Below are 26,747 nucleotides of genomic sequence, written 5' to 3'. Positions count from 1 at the left end.
TTGTCCAACTCCCTGCTCAAGGGCCACATGGAACTGGTTGCTTTTTGAATACCTCTAAAAAGGTTAAAAAATAGTATTATTTCCAATGCATAGCTAAAGAATTAAACAGAAGGATTAGGGATTTGCCAAGGAAGCAATGAGACAGCAACTGTAATTTTGATTCACAGCAAGCCTAACTGGGCACTTTAGACTATTCCTGCCTGGTGGTGGTACGGGCTGAGTAGAGGATAAAAGGCTGAAAAAAAAAACCTATGTGAGCAATCTGATGGTGGTAACTCAAGTATCTCAGTTTTACTTAATCACCACTTTATTTTTGATGTGTAGAAAGCAGGTAAATGATGAAATCTGATTATGTAGAAATAAAAAATAAGCCAGAGGAAACAACAAAGGAAGAAACAAGGGACTGAAGGAGGAAAATGTTGGAGGTGAACAGGTTTTTGTGCAAGGCTTAAGAGTGCTACACATTCTAGTTTGACAATCTGTGAGGTTTTCAGTGCCATGAAGTCCAGCAGTCGAGGTTTGGCCAAAGCACACCATCTACAGTAGTAACCAGGCTTGATTACTAAGGCACACCATTACTATTGTCCTTGGACAGAAAAGAAAGATGAAGCGAGGACCTGGGTAGCTGTGTGTGAATGAGATGCTCTGAGACTACTGCTGTGCTGATTCCTCCAGCATCTTTCTCAGGATCACTCCTGAGACGCCACTCGTCCATTCTTAGGATCATTTCTAAGTCTAAATGTTAAAAAAGCCACAGATGTGCTTTTAAACTGCTATATGGCCGCCATTTTCGTTTGTCTGCTTGTCTTCTAGTAATGTGACACAGCCCTTACACCCGAGCAAGCACCCCAGCCAGTCCCGAGGCACATCCCGGGCCGTGCCCCTGGCCGGGCTGCCGGGGCAATGCCGGCCGAGGCCGTGCCCCTGGCCGGGCTGCCGGGGCAATGCCGGTCGAGACCGTGCCCCCGGCCGGGCTGCCGGGGCGGTGCCGGTCGAGGCCGTGCCCCCGGCCGGGCTGCCGGGGCGGTGCCGGCCCGGGCCGTGCCCCCGGCCGGGCTGCCGGGGCGGTGCCGGCCGAGGCCGTGCCCCTGGCCGGGCTGCCGGGGCGGTGCCGGCCCGGGCCGTGCCCCTGGCCGGGCTGCCGGGGCGGTGCCGGCCCGGGCCGTGCCGGGCGGGGCGGGTCCCACGCCGCTCTTCCCCCCGCCCTGAGGCCAGACAAGATGGCGGCGGGGCGGAGGCTCGCGGCCGCAGGCGGTGCCGGGCCCGGCTCGCTGCGCGGCCTCCCTGGCACAGCTCAGGCAGCCCGGCCGGGACCCCGTTCCTTCCCTTACCCCGTTAAACGAGGAGCTGCAGCGTGTGTTCTGTTTGCAGCGCTGAAATGGCACCGGGACATTTGGGCGCCGACGGACGAAAGCGGATAGTGCCCTGGTGCGCTGAAGGGCTGAACAAGGATCAGTGCTATCGTAAACAAGTACGCAGGTACGTTCATCAACAGAGAGGCAGTGCTGGATTAAAATGAGGTGCAGATGAAACCCGTTTAGAAATCAGAAACTTTCTGAGGAAAAATATCCCACTTCAAGGTCACAGTACTTGGAAAAAGATCAGCAGAAAAAAATACATTGGAATGTACCTTTCGGTAGGTCTTGTTGGTAACCAAATGCTGGTTTTGACCTCTCTTCCTGCTGCCATGAATTTGTTATCCACTGGCAGAAAAACTCAGTCTTTCACTTCACACAACCAGCTGCAGCAGCTTTGCTGGAACAAACTCCACTTTCATCCAGTGGTAGGGTTTTGTAAAAGCAGTTCATATGCAGATAGTTCAGGGCCTTTTACACAACACTGATTGCACTCCCTGTTTTTATGTGCCAGCTGGATTGTTCAGCTCTTAAAGTAAGAATGTACCTACTATTTTTTAATATAAATTTCAGAAATATGTTTGCTAAGTTCGCAAAATTCACTGTGAGGACTACAGTTTGTTTATACAAACTGATTAATTTTGTCCTTAAGAACTTTAGTATTGTACATACATTAAAGCAAACTACAAAAATTTGACTTTGGCTGTATAAAAGAGCAACTCTAAGTATCATAAGCTGGGAAAGGCAACAGGATGGTTGGAGGACTGAGAAGGTAAGACAGTTAAATTTTATGCTGTATCTTACTGGTTATGGCCTCCAAAATTATAATAGTGCAAAAGCAACTCATGTTCCCCTTCTGACATGAGGGAAAGCAGTACTGCATTTGCACATAAGGCTTGCACTCCATTGGTGGTTTTCACCTCACAAATTTGTACTTAAAACTTTGTAACAGAGTTTACTAAGGTAAAGGATGAAAAATAATATTTAGCTTAATACAAGTCTTCCTACTCAATAAAGGCACACAACTGCTTGATGAGGATTACTCAAACTTACTTCCAGTTGTTTTGTTAATAATCTGTGTATTAATGGTACCGCTTTTTCCACTTCCCTAGGCAGCATCAAGAGAGAATAGGATTTGTTGCACCGACACTGAACCAAGACTAAGCTTCAGCCTTTATATGGAACTGCTGAAAGAGGAAGCTGCAGTACTTGCAGAGAAAGCAGTCAGTTTTGACTGCACGAGACCATGCCTCTCACAGAAGGCAAATGATGTCTTACTTCGAAAACTTTATGAAATGCAAACTCATTGATTCACTGTTCTTAGAATTGTTACACTTGAGTAACTGGAGACAGGGAAAGTTACAGTTCCTATTCATATCAAATTAAGATTTATAGTTTGATTTACTCTGAAGACTACAGAAGTAAAAAGAAAAAAAGGCATAAACATTATTTTAGCATTCTTTTAGAGGGGCTTTTTTCTCCTGCTAGCAGAAAGAGCTTTTTAGATAAATGGTAAGCTAAAACTTAACAAGTAGAGAACAGAACTTAGAGAGTAAAATTTTTTCACAGCTAGAAAAAGCCTCTGAAAATGTGAAGTTGCCAATAAAAAGGAATGCAACAGCTAAGTACATAATACAGCAATACTTGTGTATTATTGCAACAGCAATAATAGATTTCTATCACTAAATCAGTAGAACACTAACTGCTTACAAAGGTGAGCTGTGACCTCACGTTAGTTACCGTGCTCCACGCATTGAGTGCTTGTAATTGTATCTTCACCTCTGACTACAGAAGTAAGGTGTGCTTCAGGTTGTAAACTTGGGCACTTTTCATGACTGAAATGACAGGACCTTTTGCTCCACACTGTATGTGTCTAGATTAAGACAAATGTATGGTAACGTGTTCTGGTTTTACTCCACAGTGCTTCACAGTTGCCTGCATGATCTGGTATTAGTACCACATTTCCTTGGACAAGTATCAGAACTTCAACTTGAACAAAGTGGAATTAAGTTTTACTCATTTTAGAGAGCACTCCTATCCAACATATGGACAAGATAGCATGAAGAAGCACACTGCTTAAATTGACAATGATTTATTGTGTTTAGGAACATTCAATAAATACCAATCTTTCAGCTTCAGTTTGGAAATCTTCCCCATCAAAAATCAGTTGTTTGTTCTTTTTCTGGCATAAATTCCATTGCCAGCAATGGATGTATCAAAAAAAGAAGTTAATAAATACAAACAGACAGCAGTTTTCTAAACATACCTCCTCTTTTAAAGGCATAATACAGATTTACTAAACAAATCTCAAAACAAGTTCTTCACAGAAGAAAATTTTGCTACAAGCTGTCTCTGAACATTGTTTCCTTCACAAATGCTGGTATTTTATTTCATGGAGTATGGTACTTTTGAACAGTAATGATGAATCATTTGAAAACAAGCCTTTTCCCCCTTTTCCTCTGCCAAATGTATGTTGAGACATGTAGCTAGCACGGAACTGTATGGATTTAAGAGTAGTGTGCCTCTTGTGGAGCACTTCATGGCAAACATGAAGCAACAGCAACATGGTACTTTTTTACTAGAGACCTGGGGGATTTATTTTTTCATCTTGATTTTAAACTGCTATTCAAATGTTAAAGGTATCGTATTTGGGTGTAACAGATGTTTTGCGTAATTTTCTGTGAAGTGTAAAATCTTCAATGGAAGATTCCTGCTTGTGATGAAAATAATTTTCAAGTACTTAAATTTGAATATCCCTCTGAACTCCATTCATATCTTATTAAAAATGTGTACAAAAGCATGAAGACTACAGAATACCAATTAACATAACAGAGTTAATCTTGAATAAGTTTTTCCACAACTGGCATTTTACATATAACCAAACTCCTGCTTTAGCAAAAGCAAAAAGAATAAAAATAAATTCTCTCCTAATGATTTACACTCAGGAATTACCTTACTGTTGGACTAGATACTTCAGTCTACAGTCCCTCTAACCCAAGGTGTACTCTTAGGTGTATCCCTTTGTGATTTAGGGTCTTGGAAGTTTTCTGCAAACCTCTCTCTTGCTTTATCCCAGTTCTTTTTATTCTTGCTCTGGACAAGCTGAACATCTTCAATTGAGGTTGGTCTCCTAGTGCCTAAACCGGCATGCTTCTGATGCAACTCCAGTTGAATCTGAATACATGAATGAATACATGAAATACTGTTGTAATTGCAACTTAGGTATTCTAAATGATATAAATTCTGTTTTCCTAAATCACATTCCATCCCCTCTCCTCAAGCACTTTTGTGTTCTGAAACACTGGTATCATACACAAACAATGCCATGAAAATGATGTGTCACATAATCACCTCTGGAACTATGAATAATGCAACTAACATTACTGTGAAATACACCTCACTGAGTGAGCAGCATGTGATCCCTGTGCTGGCTAGTCTGGCAACACAGGGCATGGCGTGGCTCTGAGCCGCACTACTGCCAAAAGACAGCACATCTCTGGTGACAAAAATGGGGCTAATGTGGCTGCCACAGAGGCCCACAACTTGTTGGCTACAGTGACTTCTGCTAGCTTTTCTTAATGCCCATCATCTGGCTTTGATTTTTTCTCATCAGCCTCTGAGAAAGAATTCCACGCTAAACCAATCTTCAATTCACATCACCTAAATTATTTCAATTTACCTCCAGACTTTGTATTCAAATATGAGATTACTAATTCAGTGACTAGAAGCTGTCTGTCCTCCTTTGCTTAGTTTCCCAATGAACAGAGTGTAGGGACACTACTTAAAAATTTAAAAATACCTCATTAGTAAAAAAAAAAAAAAAAAGAGATTAGTCCTACTGAGATTATTCCTTCCTAGCCAGGTTTTTGGTAAGTTTCAAGTGAATAGTGGCATACAGTTAGATATTTTTCACTATAAACACATTTCTATTATTTTTGTTTCAAGTGAAAACCAGAAAGACCTACCGGATCCTTCATGCCACCACCATCCTTTCCCAGACCTTCCCCCTTCTTCCATCCCATCTTCTCCAACATTTTATGTCCTTTGTTGCTGTTGCTGATTTCACTTTGAAAAAAGTTTAGGATAATTGATAAGCAAGAGTAAAAATGAAGAGTATGCTTTCAAATACTGAACAACAAAAATGTGCCTATGTATATAAACCAGGGATGAGTCCATCAAGAGCTATCCAGAAAATCCTTGCTACCTTTCTCAAGTTCCTCAAAGAATATCTTTGGTTACCAAGTCTCTAGTCAATATCAGCTTTTGGACTCCTGAACTTCTGAACTATTGTGTCAGGAGTTAAAAGATACATCATGGGTAGGAAGGCAAGGATTACAGTACAGAAAAGGCAGCATCGCTGCCAAATCATCTTACTGCCCCTATTTCATTATTTCACAATTGCTTTTATTAATTTACAAGCACCTACAAGTCCATACTTTTTAAAAAAACTCTAATTACAGCTACAGAGGCAAAGTAACAACTTTGGAAGGAACTTTCAAGTGCCATTGGAGAGGTAAGTAAGTATGTGTCCTATAAGTGTCCTATACTGACAGTGAGAAACTGCAGGTGAAAAATCTGCATGTGTACTATTACTGAGACTGAGTAGGAAAAATAAAAATTAAGCCATTTGAAAAACAGCACTATTGAAGATGTCAGTAGTGCAGCTGGGGAGTTCTTTACATCTTTGAGTTGGTAAGGAAATGATGTAAGTGTTCTTAGCACCACTGTTAACTCATCTTACATATATTTTTATATGAAAGATGAGGAATTAATAAATAAAAGCGTGTGAAATGGGAAGTGTGAAAATCTTAAAACTTTCTATCTCTCCGAACACAATATATACAGGTGATCTGTAATCTAACAAACTGCATGCTAGTAACAAAGTGATACTTATTTTATCATCTTTTTTTTTTAATATTCACAAGAGAAGGATATGGGGGATACTTTCAACTTACATATGAACAGAAGCTGAATTATCATCTCTCTGGAAAGTTCCTTCACTTCCAACAGTCTCTCTGCGTTTTCCTGCTCTGTCTTTGTACTTTGGGTTATTCACTGCCTTGTTGTCTTCATATTCTGTGTTCTTTTCAAGCAGATTAAATTGCATCAAGACAAAGAGAGTGGGGTTTAAATTCTTTTTTTGTTAACTTCCCATTTTCCCTCCAAAAGTATGGCAGCTTCAGCCTTTTTTATTAATTCTAAATCTTGTAACAAAACCTCCAGTCCTCACTTAGTATTTTCTCAGCTTACAGGCATACCTTGTAAACCACATTATTGCCATCATCACGTAACATTGCCAATTTCAGTAATTTCTTAAAAGCTGTAAATAAAATAACAGATTCTCTTGAATCTTCTCTTGGTATGAAGAGTCAATCTCTCCATATTAAGCAGAAAAGCATGTGGACATGCCACTGGCTTTTTACATAAACATTCAGCCTGTTTCTCAGCAACTGCTTTTTTCAGAAAAAAAATAACAGAATTAAGTATGTTTACAGATTCTGTATCAGTATTATTTTGGAAGAATTTGAGAGAAATTATGCATTCTGTTTTCTATATGAATACTAGCACAAATGCTGGAAGCAACTGCACAGTTAAAATTATCCCTACAACAGAAGTAATTTGAGTACATATATATTATACTACCTGTATGTAAATATTGGTATTCTTCTATGGACTTAAAAACCTGAAAAATTTTCCATTTACTTCTATAATTTTTTCAGTTCCTCATTATTAATATTTCCTTTCCAAATGAAAGACAGAACTGCAATTCAGTGAAAACTTTATCTACAGAAATAAAATAGAAGTGTATTGCAAAATCTTAACCTCAAAAGAGGAATTTTGTACACTTTGAAAGGATCTTCTTTCTAATATTCAGTGGAACTTTCATGCCCTCTTACCATCATCTTTCTTTGCAGAGGTTTGTAAACAATAATAATTTAGGGTACAAAAGACAAACTAGGCTAAGTTTAAGGGCATTTGAAAACTTCCCTTATTCAACTAAATATATGGTTTAAAATAGGAATCACAAAGTATTAAAAAAAAAAAAAAAAAAAAAAAAAGGTAAGAGCCATAAGATTACAAAAACTTAATCAACTTCTACAGTAAACTCACCTGTAAACCGTATTTTACCCGTATTTGTTTTAATGCTTTTCTTCTGACTAACTCTCTCTCTTCTTTGCTAAGTGCTGGACAAACTAAAAGGAAGAACGCATGATTGAATTTGTAATTACTAATGTAGGAATGTTTTGAATTTTAAGACAAATGAGAGAATTTTTATTCTGGTATTATTATACATAGACGCATATACCAAGAAGAAAATACATCATTATGTACAGTCATTCCCAGTTGACAAGAGAATAGTATGAAAATTGAACTAATTACTATGTTTATAAAGTAAACAGCCATAATAAAAATGTATCCTGTGATAATATGACTTACCAGAAGACTCTTTTTTCTTGTCCAGGCGAAGATGTGCTCTAACTTGTCCTGGTTCACATCCATCACAAGTATCACTGCCGGGGTGAATGTGAAAAGAAAGCACAGTTTCACCAATCTTCACCTCATCTCCATGCTCCAGGATGTAGGGATCACACTTTGTTTTAGGCTACAGCAAAAGAAAGTTTTGGCAGCCAAGTTAACTACTCATGAAGGACAGGAACTCTATTTCATGCACACTGCTTACAACTTAGTTGTTCAGTCTGGTCTCACAAATGTGGGCAACTGTTTAACTACAGTGGGTATTTCACTCTAGCAACTGCAGCCATAGTGGACTTTTCCTAGTGTAACCAAACATTAAGTACTCCAAGTGGCCCTAAAATCAGAAGGGAGCCAAGGCAGGCATTAACGTATGAAAGAAGACATACAATGGCATTTTAAGTGATTTGCCATAAAATATTTTAAATGATCACAAGATTAGTTTTTCTGCAATGTACAGAGCACTAAAACAATAGGTACTCACCTGGAGAATCTGATTTCCATTAACGACTGTTCCATTCTGACTGCCTTGATCCACAAGAACATAATTTTGCAAATCGTGGTCAAAATATACTTCTGCATGAAACTGACAAATAGAAGCCTAAGTTAAATGTTCTTGTTAAGTTAATACTTAACAATTTCAATGTTATTTTAAGGTAAGATTTAAGAATATATTTTGAGACCTTTAAAATGAGTGGCTCTTGTACTTTAAGTTAGTAAAGTTTTGCACATCTTATTTCATTCTTGTGAAATGTAAATGAATGGGCCACAACAGCATGAGCTAATGAATACAGTTAATAATGTAACTATTTTGTTCATAAGCTGATTCAGTACAGGACAACTATATTCTTCTAATGTGGCAAGTATGCTTTACTTAAAGAACTGCAAGATTCAGTAATACAGCCTTCTTAACTGTTCTTCTAAATAACAGGCTTTATGCCTTTAAAGTATTTTATAGCACTCGCATTTAAAAAAATCTCATTCTGCTTCCATTTACTTGGTCTTTCAAATCTGAAATAACTCCCTAAATGCCACGCTTTTATAACTTACACATAATTTACCTTCTCCTGCTCTGAGGACACAATCAGTACCAATCTTTGGCTGTTTCTTTTATCTCCTTTCTGATATTGAGACTAATGAGGTTTTGGGGTTTTTTTGGTTGTCTTGTTCTGTATAGGTATTGCTCCCAAGCCCACACAGACCAGAAAAAGCATAGCTCCTGGCCAAATTCATCAAGATATGCACTACCTCCAAAAAAGGCGACTGGACAAACCAAGGTAACAACTTCTCCAACTTACTCGAACTTCCAGTAAAAGCAGTAAGTCTAGAGAAGTGACTGTTTAAAATCTGACAATTTAGAGCAATTGTGGTTGCTGCTTTCAGTTAAAAAATAAAAATTAAAAAAAATAAATAAAATTTAAGATTGGGTAGCATTTCTTACTACATGGAACACTCCCATAATGATGGAGACTAACTAGTTTGAATAGGTATTTTCTACTTCTGCTTTAGTGAATAGAACTAAAACTTCTTCTAAAGAGGCTAAATTTGCAGGGTGTAGCATTTTTTAAATCTCACTTTCCACTCAAGAAAAGCAAGCACCAAGGCTGACCACAGCTAAAAGGTAAGAATAGTGAGGAAAACACACTAGTACATAATTTTTTATTTCTGCAGATATGTAATTTATCTTTTCATCTTTGACTCCTTATCTGAAAACTGAAGTAACTTCTTATATAAACTGTCAGTTCCTGTACAAGTACTAAAACGGTAACATTAGAAAACATTACAGAAAAGCCTTTTGGCTTCTTTATTTGCCCAGTTTCAAACACATGTCTGAAAAAGTTATTAACAGCAGGGAAATATTTACTCTGGAAATTACTCAGTATGAAATACAGCGTCTAATTAATGAGAACTATCATTTAAAATAGACATAGTAAAGTGTGTTTCATGTGATATTCTATTTACAGATTCATTTAACAAACTTTTTGTTTGGATGACAGAACTTTGTCAATCTACAGTTTTCTCTTTTTTTTTTTACTCTGGCTAAACCCATACCTCATTCTGATAATTCTTTCAAAAAATTAATACAATGTTCCAAATTTAAAGCCATAAAATCTAAAGTTTCATTCATACATTTATGTCTTCTGATCTACCTTTCAGCAGACATAAACAAGAGTTACCTTACTGACTCCAACTTCAGGAATCTGAAGTGTGTGTCCAACATCTTTTTCTCTGGAAAGGCAAGTTGACACATATTCACAACAAAGCAGGAAAAGGTTTTATAAGTGGCTTATGAAAGGTATATTTTAGTTGAAGTGTAATATCATACTTCTAAGCTATTATGAACTTTTACAGATACAAAACCTTGTGTTCCTGTATACACAAGGTAAAGACGCTTCAGGTCCCTTCTGTCATTTGTATAAATTATACAAAGCAGATGATTAATATATGATCAAATGGTAACAACAAAGTCTTATCTATAAATCTGATATTTCTACCTGAACTGTCATACAATGCCTTTAAGTAACAGTCTGAACTCTGCACCCTTCAGGTTCTTCAGTGCATCTTGGCATCAGTCTTTGATTGTGAAGTTAAATTCCTGGTCGCATTATGCAGGTAATACAAGTAAAGAAAGACTAATCTGTACAGGATGGGTTTTGGTTTGGTTTGGTTTTGGCGTTTTTTGTTATCAAAACAATGAAGTAGGAAGAATAGATTTGTATTAGATTCTTACACTAAGGCATTAAGAAGCTAGGCAGCTTGTAAAAGACCTATATGCAAATTCAAAGTATAATTGTCTGTTGATCTTCACATACATGCAATCAATCTTTAAAAGCAAATCAAAACACGTCTATCAGCAGTAGATAGCAACAGCTTTTCCAGGGTGATGTTTTCAATAACCATGGAAGAAAGCTTTACATTATCAATAAATTCATCATCCACAATGAACAAACCAGATTTACAACTGTAAGAATGTATATACTCTAGCACAAACCAATTTATTATGTAAAGCAAATGAACAAACCCTACTGAAATTTGAATATTTGATAAAGTCTAGGATATGCTTCCTAGAGATCCTGAATTTCTGAAGGGCATTCTTCCATTGCTTAAAAAAAAAAAAAGCACTTCAGTGGCCTGGGACAAAATTTACTTACTTTTGAGGAAACAAAGTTTTCAAAGAAGGGCTTGGAGCTATGCTGTCACTAGGGCTCAGTCATAACATCAAGTTATCACTAACAAATTTTCAGATCTGCTGAGCTGCATTAACTGTGTATGCTGCTACACTATCATGACAACATGTTGTTATGTGACCTGACTTGAATTTCTTACTCTGGACTAATCAAACTCAGAGTACCTTACAACTGCTGCAGGCTAGGGAGACAAGCAATCCTAAGTTCTTTCCACAGCTTTCAAAGAGACGTAGTTGCAGATATAGAGATATATATATATAAAATTTTGTACAGTTTTACCTTCCGATTGTAGCAGGCTTCACAGCAGTGATAATATAAAGTGATCCAGTCTGTAGAACTGGTGATCTTATTACAATTACTCTGATACAAGGAGGCCAGATCTTTTCTTCATCTGTAATTGTATAGAAAAAAACCACCACCACCATTACTACCATTACCTGGCTGAATAATATGAAACTTTCATAAAAAGAAATGTGTAACAACATCTGAGAGAAAACTTTGATGAGATTATTGTTTCAAAGCCTGACTGCACACAAAGTATACAAATGTTTTCATAATTCTGGTTTACATGTTAACAACTCTTTAGTTACAGCACTAAAACATATATACAGTCACAAAAATTTACTAGTATTTTATAAATTTATGGATCACTAATTGTAACAGATTAGAAACTAATTTTACTTTATGAAAAGCAGCACCTTTTTGTTCACCACATCACAGACCTACCACATATCAAACTTTATATCTGACAATTTCTATGTCAAATGTATTTTTACTGTTTTTTTCTCTTAGGAATGTTATTCATCAACATGGATAAGAAAAACAATAGAACCTACAGATGCATATGTTTTGCCTGATTATCTATTAAGATACTATATTCTGACAGCTGTATGAACTCTATACTTGGCTGTACATTTGTAGAAACAATCTCCAATGACCTCAGCTAGGAGCAAACATAGATGAGAAGACACTATCTTAAAATGTACTACAGGAAGGGAAACTGTCTCCAGTTTTTATTACTTCAGCATTACTGCAAAATTAAGAAAAGACTATTTAGTCTGAAAGCCTGATGGTAGCAAGCACATTTTCGTTAGCAATAATCACCTAGAATCTCACTAGTTAATTAATGAAAATGTAAGAAAGAAACTGACAATAATGAGCAGGGCACAGGCAAAGTTTGCTATAGGCTGTAATTTCATTCTGTGATTTAGAATATCCTTTGCACATATATAGTTCTGACTGGCTGCACCAAGCTTATCACAGATTTTGTTTTTTAAGGACCTAGCAGAACACTTTGATGTAAAACTGTATACAGGTTTCCTGTCTATTTCCATTTCTTACAAATTGCCACTGGAATATACAAAAAATAGGATTTCAACTAGTAGTGACCATTCCATGTTGCTTTTCACCACTGTAGATCCATTTTGCATTCAATTGTACATGATGGTTTACAAAGAGTATCAAGAATACTGTATATTGATTTAAGAGAGTCAATACACAGTATTAGTGGGAATTACTGATCTAGAGCCCCTATTTTGGCAGCAGAGTTTCTTTTCTCCTTTCATTATCCCAATCAAACCAAATTTTTGCAATCCTTGAGGTTTCTACACAAGCACAGATGTTATATTCAGTAACAGCTTTTATAAAAACACTCCTACTTACTTTTGTGCAAGTGAATAGAGGGAAAGAAATGCTGGCAACATAAAGCACTTTGTCAAAGTATCTCAAGTCAATGCTTTTATATATTTTTAAAAATTACACAAACTGTTTTTTTTTTAACAGGCTCCTGGAAAAAAACAGTAATACCATATATAATCCACAATAATTCACCTTCATTTTCTGAGTATTCTGAATCACCAGTTTCTTCGCTTGTTAATTCCTCCTCACTGTAGGTTTCACACTCAGAGTCTGTAATTTCACCTTCTTCTGGTTCACTGTCTGTGTCTGCTGTTCTGCCTTCTGTATATGCTGCAGCATCTGGTGTACTTTTATGCGAATGTGCATTTATACCATCTGTAGAAATGGATTCTTTGGCTGTTAGACTGTTCTGTGGTTTTGTGTCCATTTTAGTCTTCTTTCTTACATTTGGAGACTCATCTTCTTCAGTAGAACTTACTTGCTCAGTGGTGGAAAAGCAGTTCAGACTGTTAGATGATTTCTGCTCTTCTGTGTCCAAATCCTGGAGGGGAGTTATATAATGTTACAGACTTTACAGATTTGAGTTTTTCTAAAGAATACCTTGGAAGTAAATTCTTCACTTAGGAAGAATTACTTTTAGAAATATGAAGAAATAGTTTAATTTTCAGAAAGTTCTACACATGCAGTTAGCCACATCCCATTAGGTGTGACTGAGACCACTCCTATTTGGAAAACTGAGACTGCCCTCCTCTTCTAAACTTCATTTACTCCTCTTCTACATGTCACTATTTTCTCATACTTTAGAAATGTTTAGAAACTTAGAATCTTGTCCTCATTTTCAGCTTGTACAATATCACTTCAAATATTTTCCTATTCTGCTTTTAGGACACTCAATTCTGTCCCTTTCTTATTCAATTCTTGTGACTTGCTTAGAAGGTCTTTAATTGATCTTCATTGTATCTTCCTCCTGTTTTTGTCTTCTTCTTTATTACCAGAGCCCAGAATATCTGGAATGCCCTCTCATGCTTTAACTATAAACCTGGTCTTTCTCCTTTCAAAACCACATCTTTAACAGAGCCTTTAATCAAGCTAGCAGATAGAGCATAAAAGCTTAACCTATGCTACTTGAAATAGTTCTACTAAAAATCCATTTTCTACTGCAAAAAATGTCTCAGTTTCTCTACTGAATATAAGACAGATTGGATCATCAGACAGGTTCTTCTGCTTCTACTTATTTCATCATCAGAAATGAAAAAAAAAAATAATTTTTAACTGAGAAATCTGAAATTTCATATTAATTTTGCCAGAGTACCCTGAAAATATAATTCTCAATCTAGTAGCTTGATAACTACCGTTAAAAAAAGGAAAAAAAAAGAGGAAATAGAGAAAAAAGAAAAGAAGTAGCTTTAAAAGATAAATAAAATCTCAGATTAAATTACATGCCATTTTGAGTTGAGAGTAAATGCACTCAATTGCCTTGAATTGTATCAAATATTGCAACGCAACAGGTAAAAAATACATCCTTGACTTTTTTTGGTGTGTTAATGCAAAGGTTAACATATTGGAAATTAAAGCACTTTCAGAACTGTAAAAATACATCAGTGGCACAAACTGTGACAAACACAAGAATTCTCCTCAGCTGTTGGATAGGATAGTGTGAAACACCTTCAGTAAGACAGGATGCTCTCAGGTAAAATCAGTGCTTTTTTAAAAAGGTTTTCCTGCTTTAACTGAAAGACTATCAACTTATTCAAGGTTTCTTTATAATGCACTAGCCCTTCTCCCTGAATCCCCTGAGTCTTTGAATAGAAAGGAACAGGATAGCAAGGTCACTGTGTAATGTTTTTTATTTTAAATAACAAATGTAGTAATCCTGCCACAAATAAGCCAACACAGTTTAGACATGTCAAACACATTAATTCCATTAGAAATATTTTTGGAAAATCTGATTTTTTCCTTTGAGAGTTTTATTTTTCAGTGTATTTGTCTTTGTCTAAATTTATGTTTGGTATGGGTATTAGATTGGTGTTCTGCACTCTAAAATGTATTGCTTCTATAATAGGGTAAACAAAGTAGCTCAGGATATTCTAATCTAATCTAATCTGAAAACAGAGAAACTACACCATCTGCTCAAATCACAAGCAAGGCGAACCAAGACATGACTGTGATGCACTGAACCTCCAACCAGTCAACTCCTTCTCCACAGTGAATCCTGTGATATTCCATGATTTTTGGCATAATTTCAGGTATTTTAAACTAGAAAGTAAAAAGGTGCTGTTTCAAAGTCTGGCTACTAAAGAGTACACTCTTGGTCCTGTGTTGAAAACAGGACTTTTTAAAAACACTCTCATAAACAGACCACAGGATTCCACACATACATTCATTCTATGATTTTGCCAATATGACCATTAAGCCTTTTCTCAGCAGTTTCTGTATTTTTTCAAAATTGCAACATTCAACTGTTAAGAAAGCAAATAAACGGAATAGTTAAGTACTGATAAAAATGAAGTCTTCATTTTTAGGAAACTCTGTATGAAATAAAGGATTTTAAAACTGAAATTTTGAGCACTTCATGATTTCACACATCTAAAATGCACATCTGGAACAAAGTATATAAACATTAAGCATTTTTTTTTACATTTGAAAAGCATTTGAAACAACCTTGTGGTGCAGAATCCTTTTCCATTATCTATGACTATTTACTGGTTTTAGCTGGGGTAAAGCTAATTTTATACACAGTGCCTAGTGTAAGGCTGTGGTTTGGATTTGTGTTGAAGACATGGCTGATAATACAGAGAATTTTTTTTTTATTTATTGCTGAGCAGTGCTTACACAAGCAAAGGCCTCTTCTGCTTTGTGCACCACTCTACCAGCAAGAAGAGTGGGAGTGCAAAAGGAGTTGGAAGCAAGACACAACCTGCACTGCTGATCCCAACTGGCCACAGGGTATCCCATACCATATGAGATCATGCTTACCAATGAATGCTGGGGGAGGGACAAAGAAGCAGGAGGGATGTTGAGTTTGGCCTTTGTCACCATTACTTGTGCTGGAGCCCTGCTTTCCTGGGGATGGCTGAACACCTGCCTGCCCAGGCAGGGAAGCAGTGAATTAGTAGTGCACTTAATTTCTCAATGACTAACTCTTCATCCCAAACTCATGCCACAAGACACAAAGTATGCGAATAGATGCTCATTATAACTGTTTTTTACACCAGGATATTAGGCACATACATATTTTCATTGTTGTTTTGCCCAATACATCTAGACTGACACCAACAGTCATGAGTTAGACATGGATTCCCTCAATGTGATCCAAGTTTGAAAAACTTTCTATCTACTGGTATTACCACACGATCTCTGGGTTTTTCTCACTAAGCTGAAGCTGAGAGGTGTGATCAATCTGATCGATAATAAACTGTTTTTTAACTACAAAGGTGAATTGGTTCACATTTCTGAATCCCTGACAAAGTCAGCCAAAAGTACTTTGAAATCAGGGTATTTCTGTATCCTATGAAGACTGATCTTTTAAGAATAACAAATCATGCTTATTGAGTAGAACTAATGGTTTTACTTCGTAAAGAATATGCAACAAACTACTTATTACAATGACCTTTTGAAATGCAGACTGTCCTACCTAGAAAATATATAATTGTCATTTAACTGTTTTTAATAGAAAACTCAAAATATTTTAAGCATTTAACTATACTTTTTGCTTTACTGCTACAGAGCAAGACATTTTGTCTTTCAAAACTTTAATTTTTCTGTACTATGGCTGATCATCATCCATGTTCATGCAATTCTTCAGCATGCCCATAAATGAGAACTTATTATTGTGAGCATAATTAGCCCAATTCTAAGAACTGCACTGTTTAAGTTATGTTTTTCCTAAATTTATTTTATACAAAGCATACAAATATAGACAAATACAACTTTTCTCAAATCTTGTATCCTGTTTTTTGATTTGCTAGAAGTTCAGTAGGTGATTTAACAGAATCATGGGTTCTCAGCACTCTTCTACAGGACTGAGTAACACACCTCTAGCATTGACTCTCTCAATTTGAAATATTAACCTGAAATTCAGTATTTTACTAAAGAAGTATTTTTAAACATGTAAAAACAGCTCTTTCACTCAAATGACTAAGCTTTCATGTGCTAAAAGCATTCCACAAGTACTTCAGTTACTCTCATCCACCCTACACAATACGCAATTTTTCAGAGCAGAAAATCTAATTAAATGCCAGGAAAAAAAACTCTTCCTACAGCATATAGGAGCCATTTTCTTCATTGGTGGACAGCTCTGAACTAAATAACCTTACCTGAAGAATGAGCAGTTTCTTCAGTCCAGACCCTTTATGTTATACAGGAATGCTAAATACTTCTCTTTCCAAATATTCTAGAATGCCATCAAAGTTTTCTCCAGATGTTACTTACACAGTATTTAAAATCTACTTCAAAGCTACTTTGCAGGTGAACAGATTCCGACTAAACAGCTTTAAAAAATTAATTCCTTTAGGGAAAAATGTATCTAAACGTGTATTACTAGATACTCTTTTTCCTTTAATAAAAATATCAAGGTTAAAGGCAAACATCCATGGACTAATGTGTGCTTGTTGTCTCAACTCTACCTTTACCAGAAGCTGCCAATCCAAAAGAAGAAATCTTCACATTAGCCATGGTTTCTGTCAACTGACGTACCTAAAGATGGGATGAATATCAGCAAAAAGTAAACTAAATGTGATAAAAAAAGTAAAATTCACTGCTTCAAGAATTCTATGGGAAACACTACTAAAACCACCTTGTCTCTCCTACAGAAGTAGCTATGATGCATCTATAATGGAAAAGAATATGGTAGAAGTTAATTTTGAGTACCACACTGAAATAAAATTTACTAGGTGGTTGTTGGAAAAGAAAAAAAAAAATAAATTTAAGAACAATTAAGGAAAAAAAGGCATGTGTCAGACCTTCCTTCTAAATTTCTCTATGTATTTCTAATGGCCCCAATGCAGCAAGTAGAACTGCAGGATCACTACTGCACACAATCTATTATCCAAACTGTATAGAAGCCCTGGATCTTGATATTGGACCAAGGATCCTATTTGCACTTATGTCACCTTTTTTTTATTTTTAAACTTTTACAAATTTACTTATTTAAAGGTTTTTCTTGTAAGGAAGAAAATACCCTGTTTCTTGTCCCATCTTTTTTCTGACCTACCCCTACAAAAAGATACCAGAATGAAACTATATGTCTGAAAGTTTCAAGGTATTCTACCAATCCTTTTATATGACCTGCACGGAGACTAATACTTCATCCTACCAAAAAGAAAATCCTGATTATCAATTTAAAGCAGGCAAGTAGAGACAGCATACCTTCACAAGTCAAAAGAAAAATATAGTTTCAGTTTTGTGACTGAAAAGAAAGGATGTCTTAAATTAGGAACAGTCCCCAGATGACAGTAAGCACATGCTTACTTCCCCTCCGCTGTTTTTTACAATAAGAAGTACATTCATTTTAGCTGACATTTATGAGTATTTTCTTATTATTTCTTAGTATTTAGCTATTCAGCTTGTTGAAAATGCAGTAATATTTTAATATATTAATTTTATCCTTTGAATTCTCAGAATTATATTGGGTTTTCTTTAAGAATGTTACAATATTTGTGGACAACTCATTTCCCATTTCTGTAGTGTTAAGTATCCTAATTTCCTACATACTAATAAATACTGTATGTGAGATAGCTGAGTACATGAACTTCCTCACAATAGCTAGAAACTAAACTACAACAAAAAACCCTCCTGTGACCAGAAACAGAAAGTTAATGGATTGTTCCAGTTACAATAGTTTTTTAAATAAAAAATATAGTAACTTTGGTTTAAATTAAGTCATTCAAAAATCACATGCAATTTTGGTAAAATCATTGGTTATTAATACTGTCTACCTAGAAATACATGCTTGATAATCTACACACATAGCTGCTAAATTTCCTTATTTCTTGTATTTGACAATTTTTAAGTAATAATACATATCTATAAATATTTGTTTGCATTTATTCCTTTAACAAGGAATAAAAGAGAGAAAAAAAAATGTTATGACTGTAAATACTGCTGTCTTCCCCTGCTTTACATGGATATTCTTATAAACTACCTCAGCTTCACCCAAGAATTATGAAGTTCAGGGGGTGAATGACATGCTCCAGAAGGACACCCTGCTTTCTTAAAACTAGTGGTCCACAGCCCAGGGATTAAATCCAACCCTTCTACCTGTATCATCTATGGTGTAAGAAAGGCAAGTAAAACCTACTTTGGTCAAGAAATGTGGCAATGTTGGGAGCATTTTTCAGGCTAGCAGTATGATTTAATAATTGGCTGGAAAAAGCAGTAATGGGGTACTGGTCTTCAGAAGCACTGTCATAGCTTTAATAATTTCAACTGCATTCAGGGAAAGAAAAGGGAGAAGGCTGGGCAGTAAGTTTGGAGAAAAGTATTGTCAATAGACAATACTTCAACTGTAGTCCTATTTAAAACCAGATGTTTTTAGTTTTATTCCACCATAAACTAATTAGTGCCTTTGCCAATACAAGACTAAACTGGACAATTATACTGCCATATAATACCACACATCTACGCACCTGACTGTGCTTATAAACTTTATAAGCTTATAAACTAATCTTCCATTTCTTTAACAGAAAGATACCATCTTTTATTCTAGAAAACATTAATATTTTATATTAATGTAACATGGAATCATCAATATATAACCCAGCTATGTAAACTATGTCAGTAAGGTACTTTTTTCCTTTAAAGCGAATAGTCCATTTACAAAGAAGTGCACAGACAAAAAGGCATTATTTTATTTCTGAAGTTTAAAATGGAGAGTGTTTTATGTTTCACTCTGTATTCTCCCTGTTTTTGTTTAAAAAAGTAAAAAAGACCGTGATTACTTCTTTGACATAGACCTTCACTCCCTGTTAACAGAAGAAAAAATCTGTGTACTGCAGTATACTTAAAATGTTTTCCCTTGTTACCTTGTTGGTCAAACAAATTAATTTACAAACAAAGCAAAGTACTCAGTTCGCCATTGATAAAACACAGAAGAAAAAAATGGATGTTTACCTTCTACCTTGTGACTGTGGAAGTCTCACAGAAAAGATCTGCTAACAAGACTATTTAAATAAAAGTAAGCTAAAGACAAACCTCTATTTCTAGTATAATGAGATTACAGAAGCTGTCTGTGATGGGATTCTAAAAAGTAGTCAACATTATTTGGTATGTCAGAGCTACACATGCCTTAGAACTCTTATAAACACTCTTGTTGGTTCAGGTAACAGTTCATCACAGAACTAAATTTAAGAGACTTATTAATCAGTTTATGATAAAGACCTACAAGCTTTTCACGATTCTTTCCTGACACATGATGGATAAAGTTCTGTATTGACCAATGCCTTTTGAGAGTGGCAGAATGCTAATTCAGCATTTGCACAGAGCAGGCCCAGAACCTGGGTGCTGGAAAAAGTCCACTTGCACAGCATTAACTCTCTTAAATATAAAGAATCATTATGCTTAGTGTTGCTAAGTACCCAGACCAAGCTTTCCGAATGGAAGGGCTCATGTGACGTTTCCTCAAAGAGTAGAAATTACAGCATTAGCCACAATTTATTTATAAAATGTGTAATCAGTCAACAACCACTATCCATTTAACTTAATTACACTTTTTCTTTATGTAAATAGTTTCCATTTTCAAGCTTTTCACTCCTGATTAGATTTTTCAACTCTGAATTGATGTTGTTATGTGACTATGATGTACAGGTATCTGGACAGAAAGGTAATTGCTTCAAATTTCAACCAACCTGCATGTCTGAGGTCTACATAATGAAACTATGTCATGGTTAAAGCTCTAAAGAATGCAAACCAAGGAGAACTCAAACTAGAGAAATCAATATATTCAATTTTATCTTAAAATAACAGAACAAACTGGCAAAACAGACCTCAACATCAGTAAGAGTGTTCATAATGGAAACACTGCCTGAGGTTTAATAGCTGTGTTAGTACTTCTTGGCATTTAGGAGTGAGTGATGCTTTTCAAGGCAGCACACCACATGGTATGCTTTCTTAGCACTCAGAAAATTAATTATAATAGGCATTTATTAAGATGAACAGCTTATCCATACACTAATAGCAATGAAAATACAGTGACCAAGTATCAATAGGAGACCATAATATGCAAAGAAACAAAACGTCAAAATCACCAATACCAAATATAGCAGAGATACAGTAAAATGCCAAGAGACTAAGCTCTGGAATGAAGTCACAGAGAAAAGATTGTGTATGAGTGTATTTTCAAAATTTACATTTTTTTTTATTCATAATGTAAATCTGAAAAACCCAACCAAACAAAAAAGCAACACCAAATACCAATGCCAAATCACAACCTAAGACATTGCCACAAACACTGAATTTCTGATGTAAATCCAGCCCACACAACACTGAATTCATTCTAGTGTGCCTGCCATTCAAAAAACTTCACTGACACTCAGTTTTAAACACCTTTACAGTTGGGTAATAATAAAAAAATACTGAAAAAGTGTGGGGATCCAAGATAAAAATTTAATCCTTAATCACTCAACGGGGAAGTTATTGGAAAACTAACTACATGTTAGCAACCTGCTGCGTATAGTTTAAGTATATTTAAATAGTTCAAAAAATAAGCATACATTCTCTGCATAAAACCAAGTCCCACAGCCTACAAGTCGCATCATGGACAAAAACTCAACAGATTTTGCATTTTCTGTCAGTTCTGAAGTTACCTTATACTCATCTGCAGCAATCCACTCCGGTTCTTTTCTCTTCTTTTTCCCCTTTTTATCCTTGGTGTGCTTAGTACCAGAGGCCTGGTAAGACTGCAGATCCACTCGTGAATGAAACTGGTATCGGCCGCTTTCCACATCACAGTAGTAATAAATCCCAGTTGCTGGGTCATAATACAGTTGGTTCTCCTTTACAGGAAATGAAGAAAAACGCTATTATCACTTCAATAAATATATTGTTCAAAGAAGCATCTGATTAATAATCACATTTGAATTTTGATAAAATGAAAGAACTGATGCCCACCCAACCACTCTGTCAATTCTCCTCAACAAGACTGGGAAAAAAGTAAGATGAAAAGCTCACGGGTCAAGACACAGAGGTCACTATAATGAGCATGCCAGATTTGACTTGGAAATAGCTAAAATACAGCTGAACAATAAGGATCAAATTAAAAACATCTCTCCCAGTCTACTTTTTTCACAAGCTCAACTGTACCACTTAATTCCCAGCTCCTCCCCCTGTCTTCCCCCACACAAATGGTACAGGGAAATAAGGAGTAGCGGAGCTGAGATCAGCTCATGGAAATTTCCTCTCTGCTGCTACTTCTCCCCTGCCCACCACAGGATCTTCAAGAACTGCTTCAAGCATGGGTCCTCCACGGGTCCCAGCTCCTACCAGAGAGACATGGTGGGAGTTCTGGCATGGGCTGTCCACAGGCCAGTCCCCTGAGTGATGCCTTAGGAATTCAGCTTTTATATTTTTCATGTATTTGTAACCCTGCAATTCTTTAGTGTATAACTCTAAACTCCAAATAGAGTGTTAGCTACTGCTTTACCATTTTGGTCAGACAAAATAACTCCTCTCTAGGCCTGGGAATCAAGAACATCTTACCATCTCAGGACCTGAGAAATGCACACAAAAGCAAGTTGAGGGGGAGACCAAACTTGGGGTAAATGACTTCATTACCTGAAGCTGTAATTGTAATATTAACTCCCAAAATGCAAATGGATCAAACATACAAAAATATGAAAACCCATTACCCGTCGTTCATTTTGGGTATAGCTCCAGGGGGGGAAGAAGGGGGGGCTTTGTCTGCCCTAAATGTACCTGAAGGTCCTTCAATAAATGTAACTGCATTTTATTCCCTTAATTTTGCCTGGCCTGTTTTTAGGTAGCCAAAAAAGGCATCCTAAGGAGCTGCTTCTGTGTGAGATCCTCCACAGACTGTAGTATCAGTAGCTTCAGCGTGATCTGCTCTATGCACTGCAGGAAACTGTCTGCTCTGGGGCTCGAAGGACCTCCTCCTGTTTCCTCCTCTTTGCCCCTGGTGTTAAGAGGGGGGCATTTTTCACACTCATCACCCCCCATACAGACTCCACTGTGCAGAGTTATGCCCCTTCCTACACTGGTTTCAGAGAGGCACTATCAGCTTCTCTAATGCCTGCGCTGTGCCATGCAGTGGAACCAGCCATGTCCAGGCAGCCCTTGGCCTTCTCTCAGAGAGGCTCCTGCGCAGCCCCCGGCCCCATTATCACAACTCTGCCAGTAAACACAATGCAAGAATATTTCCTGTAATTCAGAACATTCATAAACTGTAATCTAGAGCCTCAAACATTTATGTATAACTAAATCCACAAACTATGTCAAAAGCAATGGTATCCTTCAAGACCTTAAAAATTAAGTCCGGAAGCATCCTGAAAACAAACAGTTGTGTACCTCATGCATTTCTTACAGTTGAGTTGAATATAACACTGCAAACAAAATCTCTGTTCTCAGTGCAGTACAGTGTACACATATCTATCCACAGATCTGTACACGTATACAAACACCTCACAGGAAAAAAAAGAAAACCTTTGCAAAAGCTATATAAAAATGTACAGCAAAAAGTAACATTAAGAAATTCTGAACCATCATCTAATCTTCTTCTAACACTTCTAAAAGCAGTGTTTTCTTTCCTGTAGAAAGTACTCAAGTAAAAGCACAAACATTTTGTGTATTTTCTCCCAGCACTCTTTTCACTGTGGAGAAGCAATTGACTTACTTTAAAAATGTCTTTTTCTAAACAAGACATCTTTAAGCTCAAGCTTTTAGGTTTGAAAGAGTTACAGATCAGCTTTAAAGAATAAAATCTGTACAGTCCCAAGTAAGTTATCTAGGAGACATCAAAAATAACAGAATTAAAATCTAAATTTGTATCTTAGCCTGCTATTTTTAATTTGACTGAAATAATTAAAAAAGTGATTAATAAACTTTTGACAATATTCATCTTCAGTAGCCTGTTTTTAAAAACCTAAGATCAGCATAGATCATAGTTCTTTGCTCGTATCAACTTTTACTAACAAAACTTTTGTGACAGACAAAGTATTCCAAGGATTTTGGACATGATCCTTACTGAATTGTAGTAGAATCCAGTGCTATGGTCATAATACAATCCTGTATTTTCATCATAAATAAATCCAGTTTGTGAAACAGCAGCCTCTGCAGCAGCTCTCAAACTCTCTGCCAAAGAGCCTTCCGTTAGTGAAGTTTCTTCTGTCTCCTGATAACAGAAAATAAGAAAGGTAAGTGCTCTATGAACTTGGACTGTTTCAGAAGGCAAAAATCTGACTGTAGTTTACTGGTAAACTCCCGCTGATTTCAACAGGACCAAGACTTCAGCCTGTGTCTTTTGCTCTTCCCCAGCTTTACTCAAAAGTGACTCACATCAAAAATACACACAGAAAACATCTTTCAGAGCACTCCTAAGCCAGATTTCTGCCCTCTGTTCCATTTCAGTTGCTAGATGCTAAGGCACAAACTCAGTTAAGTGAGTGACCCGAGAGAAGACTGAAGAGCAGGAAAGTAAACCAAGCCACCACAAAATAAACAAATAAATCCCACCACCAATATTCTTTTCCTTATATCGTGCTTGCTTATGTTAATGGAAGAAAAAAATCAGCATGGACATATTGTACACACTGTGCAGATAAAAAAAGATCCTGCTTCCAGGCTATGTAGGATATATGTCTTTTTACAAAAACTCTCAAGCTCCAAGACAAATCTAAGAGCATGCTCCAGTTGGAGCACTGCAAAAAGAACTAGTTTTGAAGTACATGGATATTATCAACACGAGACCATCACAAAAAATTGTTCTGTATAAAGCTGCCAGGACTGCAAGCACATCTTTTAGATAGAATATTAACAAAGTACTGATTTCAAAACTGGTAGAACTCCAGATAGTCCAAAAACCTGTGAATTCTGGACGAAATTTTCCTCTTCTCCACCATCAACAGCTGTGGTGCTATCCTTCTCTTGTGGAGTATTAACACCTGTCTCCAATTCCTCTGTGGAATTATGCTCAGTGCCTTCAGTCCCATGACTGTGCTGCACTGGTAGTTCAGATGCACAATCTTGAGTATCAGTGTGATTGTAATAATTTTCATAGTAGTAATAATCTGCAGGGGGAGAGCGAGAAGAGAAAGAAAAGTTGAAGTTGGATAAATTAGCAAGGCAGTGTTTTAGTAATGCAGTTTAAGGATGCTGAATCTTATACTGCAAATTTATTCAAGTAAGCAGTCTAATGAAAATCAAATATTGGGTAGTACCTCTACTTTGAATTTATTCTAATCCTACTGAACAAATTATGCCTTGTTTTAATATACTTCAAAAATTAGTAAAGCATGTATGTTTGCAACATGAGATTACTACCCAACAAATTACAATGGCATTAATTCTTCTAGTCTGTGCTACATATTATCCTGAATTAATGCCGTGAATAAATAGGAAATGGTCTCAAAGATAATGTCAGGTTTCTGAATTTAATTCAGCAAAGGATACAGACTTGAAATGTACTCTATATTACAACATTTTCAAACTAAGATACTATTTTGTATCCCCATTTAAATAGTCACCACCCTCTCTACCTGCTTGTGACCATGCAGCACTGTCCTCTGTCTGTACTTCTACACTAGACGTGTCTTTCTCCTTTCTATTATGGATTTCTTTAGTGAGTTCTTCTATCTGAAAGAAAAATTGCATGTTAAAAATACAATACTGCATTTTAGTAGTCTGCCATCTCAGAAAAGAGATCTCAGAAAAGAGATCTCAGAAAAGAGCCTAATTCCATATTTCCTTATTCCATAATTCCATAATTCAGACAAAACATAATGGCACCACAAGTGTTTTAAGTGATTTTGTTTGGCAGGAGAGAATTTTGTACTTGAATGGTTGGCATAAAGAAACGCCTAATTTCTGTTCACAAAGGAGCAAATAAACTTAACGAAGTTATTCCTGAATGTCCACCCTGTAAACCTAGATTTCAAGTAATGATCACTGCTCTGCAGTGAACACTGTGGCGTTTACAAATCACGGAATGTTCTGAACTAGAAGGAACCCACCAGGATCATCGAGTCCAACTCTCGGCCCTGCAGGACATTCCCAACAATTACACCATGTGCCCGAGAGCATTGTTCAAACAACTGCTCCTTGGGCTCTGTCAAGCCTGATGCTGTGACCACTTCTCTGTGGAACCTCTTCCATTGCCCAAGCGTCCCGTGTGAAGAACCTCTTTCTGATATCCAATCTAAAACGCCTCTGACACAACTTCAGGCCCTTCCCTCGGGCTCTGCCAGCGGGACCAGTGCTGCCGGTCTGCCTCCCCTCACAAGGGAGCCGTACACCGCGATGACGGCTTCCCAAAACTTCCCTCTTTTGCCATAAGCGTTCACAGAGAAGTTCAGCCACCCTTCATTTACCTCATACTACATTTAATAAGCTTCTTTCCCTCTGCCTGTATGTAATTTTGACTGCACACCTCACCCTGTGGTAGAGAAGGCGTTGCCGCTCTCACCACCAAGCTCTGACTCGAGACCTCAAACCGGCTCTGGCCGCCCGCAGGCCAGCACAGCTCGGCGGGCCGAGGCACCGTGCGGGACGGGCACGTCGGGCGGAGGGGACAAGCGGAGCTCGGGCCAAGCGGCACCCGGGCGGCGGGGTCGGTGCGGCCCGGCCCGGAGGCCGCGGCACCCGGGGCGGGGGGCCCTACCTGCCTCCTGAGCGCCTCGCCGCCCTCCCGCTCCCGCCGGTACAGGCGCTGCGTGCGCCGCAGCCGCCGCCGGGCCCGCTCCAACTGCGCGCGGCACGCGTCCAGCTCCGCCTGCAACGCCGCCACAGCCGCCTCCTGCTCGCCCGGGTCCGCCCGGCTCTCGGCGCCCGGCGGGGAGGCCATGGCCGCCCGCCTGCCCCTGCGCCGCCGCTCAGCGCCCGCCCTCCGCCGGTCCCGCAGCGCCCGCGCGGCCCCGCCCGCCGGCCC

At 37.5% G+C, this 26,747-nt stretch overlaps 1 protein-coding gene, 2 long non-coding RNA genes and 1 other non-coding gene across 4 annotated transcripts; 3 read left to right on the top strand and 1 right to left on the bottom strand.

The window, feature by feature from the left end:
• Nucleotides 1-1,083: 1,083 nt before the first annotated feature.
• Nucleotides 1,084-4,184, top strand: LOC130264992 (uncharacterized). Its single transcript, XR_008842540.1, has 2 exons — nucleotides 1,084-1,479; nucleotides 2,468-4,184. It is a non-coding gene; the product is annotated as an uncharacterized LOC130264992 (long non-coding RNA).
• On the top strand, nucleotides 2,113-2,241 carry LOC130265660 (small nucleolar RNA SNORA47). Its single transcript, XR_008842655.1, has one exon. It is a non-coding gene; the product is annotated as a small nucleolar RNA SNORA47 (small nucleolar RNA).
• AGGF1 (angiogenic factor with G-patch and FHA domains 1) lies at nucleotides 3,432-26,747 on the bottom strand. The gene is made up of 14 exons (XM_056513707.1): nucleotides 26,481-26,747; nucleotides 25,360-25,456; nucleotides 24,686-24,891; nucleotides 23,850-23,996; nucleotides 21,457-21,645; nucleotides 12,848-13,196; nucleotides 11,297-11,408; nucleotides 10,007-10,058; nucleotides 8,314-8,415; nucleotides 7,794-7,959; nucleotides 7,467-7,549; nucleotides 6,311-6,438; nucleotides 5,321-5,420; nucleotides 3,432-4,529 (listed from the first exon to the last, which is right to left on the bottom strand). The coding sequence occupies exons 1-14, from the start codon at nucleotides 26,661-26,663 to the stop codon at nucleotides 4,329-4,331; spliced, it is 2,115 nt and encodes a 704-aa protein (XP_056369682.1). The 5' UTR covers nucleotides 26,664-26,747; the 3' UTR covers nucleotides 3,432-4,328.
• LOC130264993 (uncharacterized) lies at nucleotides 8,426-15,464 on the top strand. Its single transcript, XR_008842541.1, has 3 exons — nucleotides 8,426-9,106; nucleotides 10,378-10,442; nucleotides 14,768-15,464. It is a non-coding gene; the product is annotated as an uncharacterized LOC130264993 (long non-coding RNA).

The sequence above is a fragment of the Oenanthe melanoleuca genome, chromosome Z (genome assembly GCF_029582105.1).
Source record: "Oenanthe melanoleuca isolate GR-GAL-2019-014 chromosome Z, OMel1.0, whole genome shotgun sequence".
Lineage (NCBI taxonomy): Eukaryota > Metazoa > Chordata > Aves > Passeriformes > Muscicapidae > Oenanthe > Oenanthe melanoleuca.
This window is presented reverse-complemented; position numbering and strand designations above follow the sequence as displayed.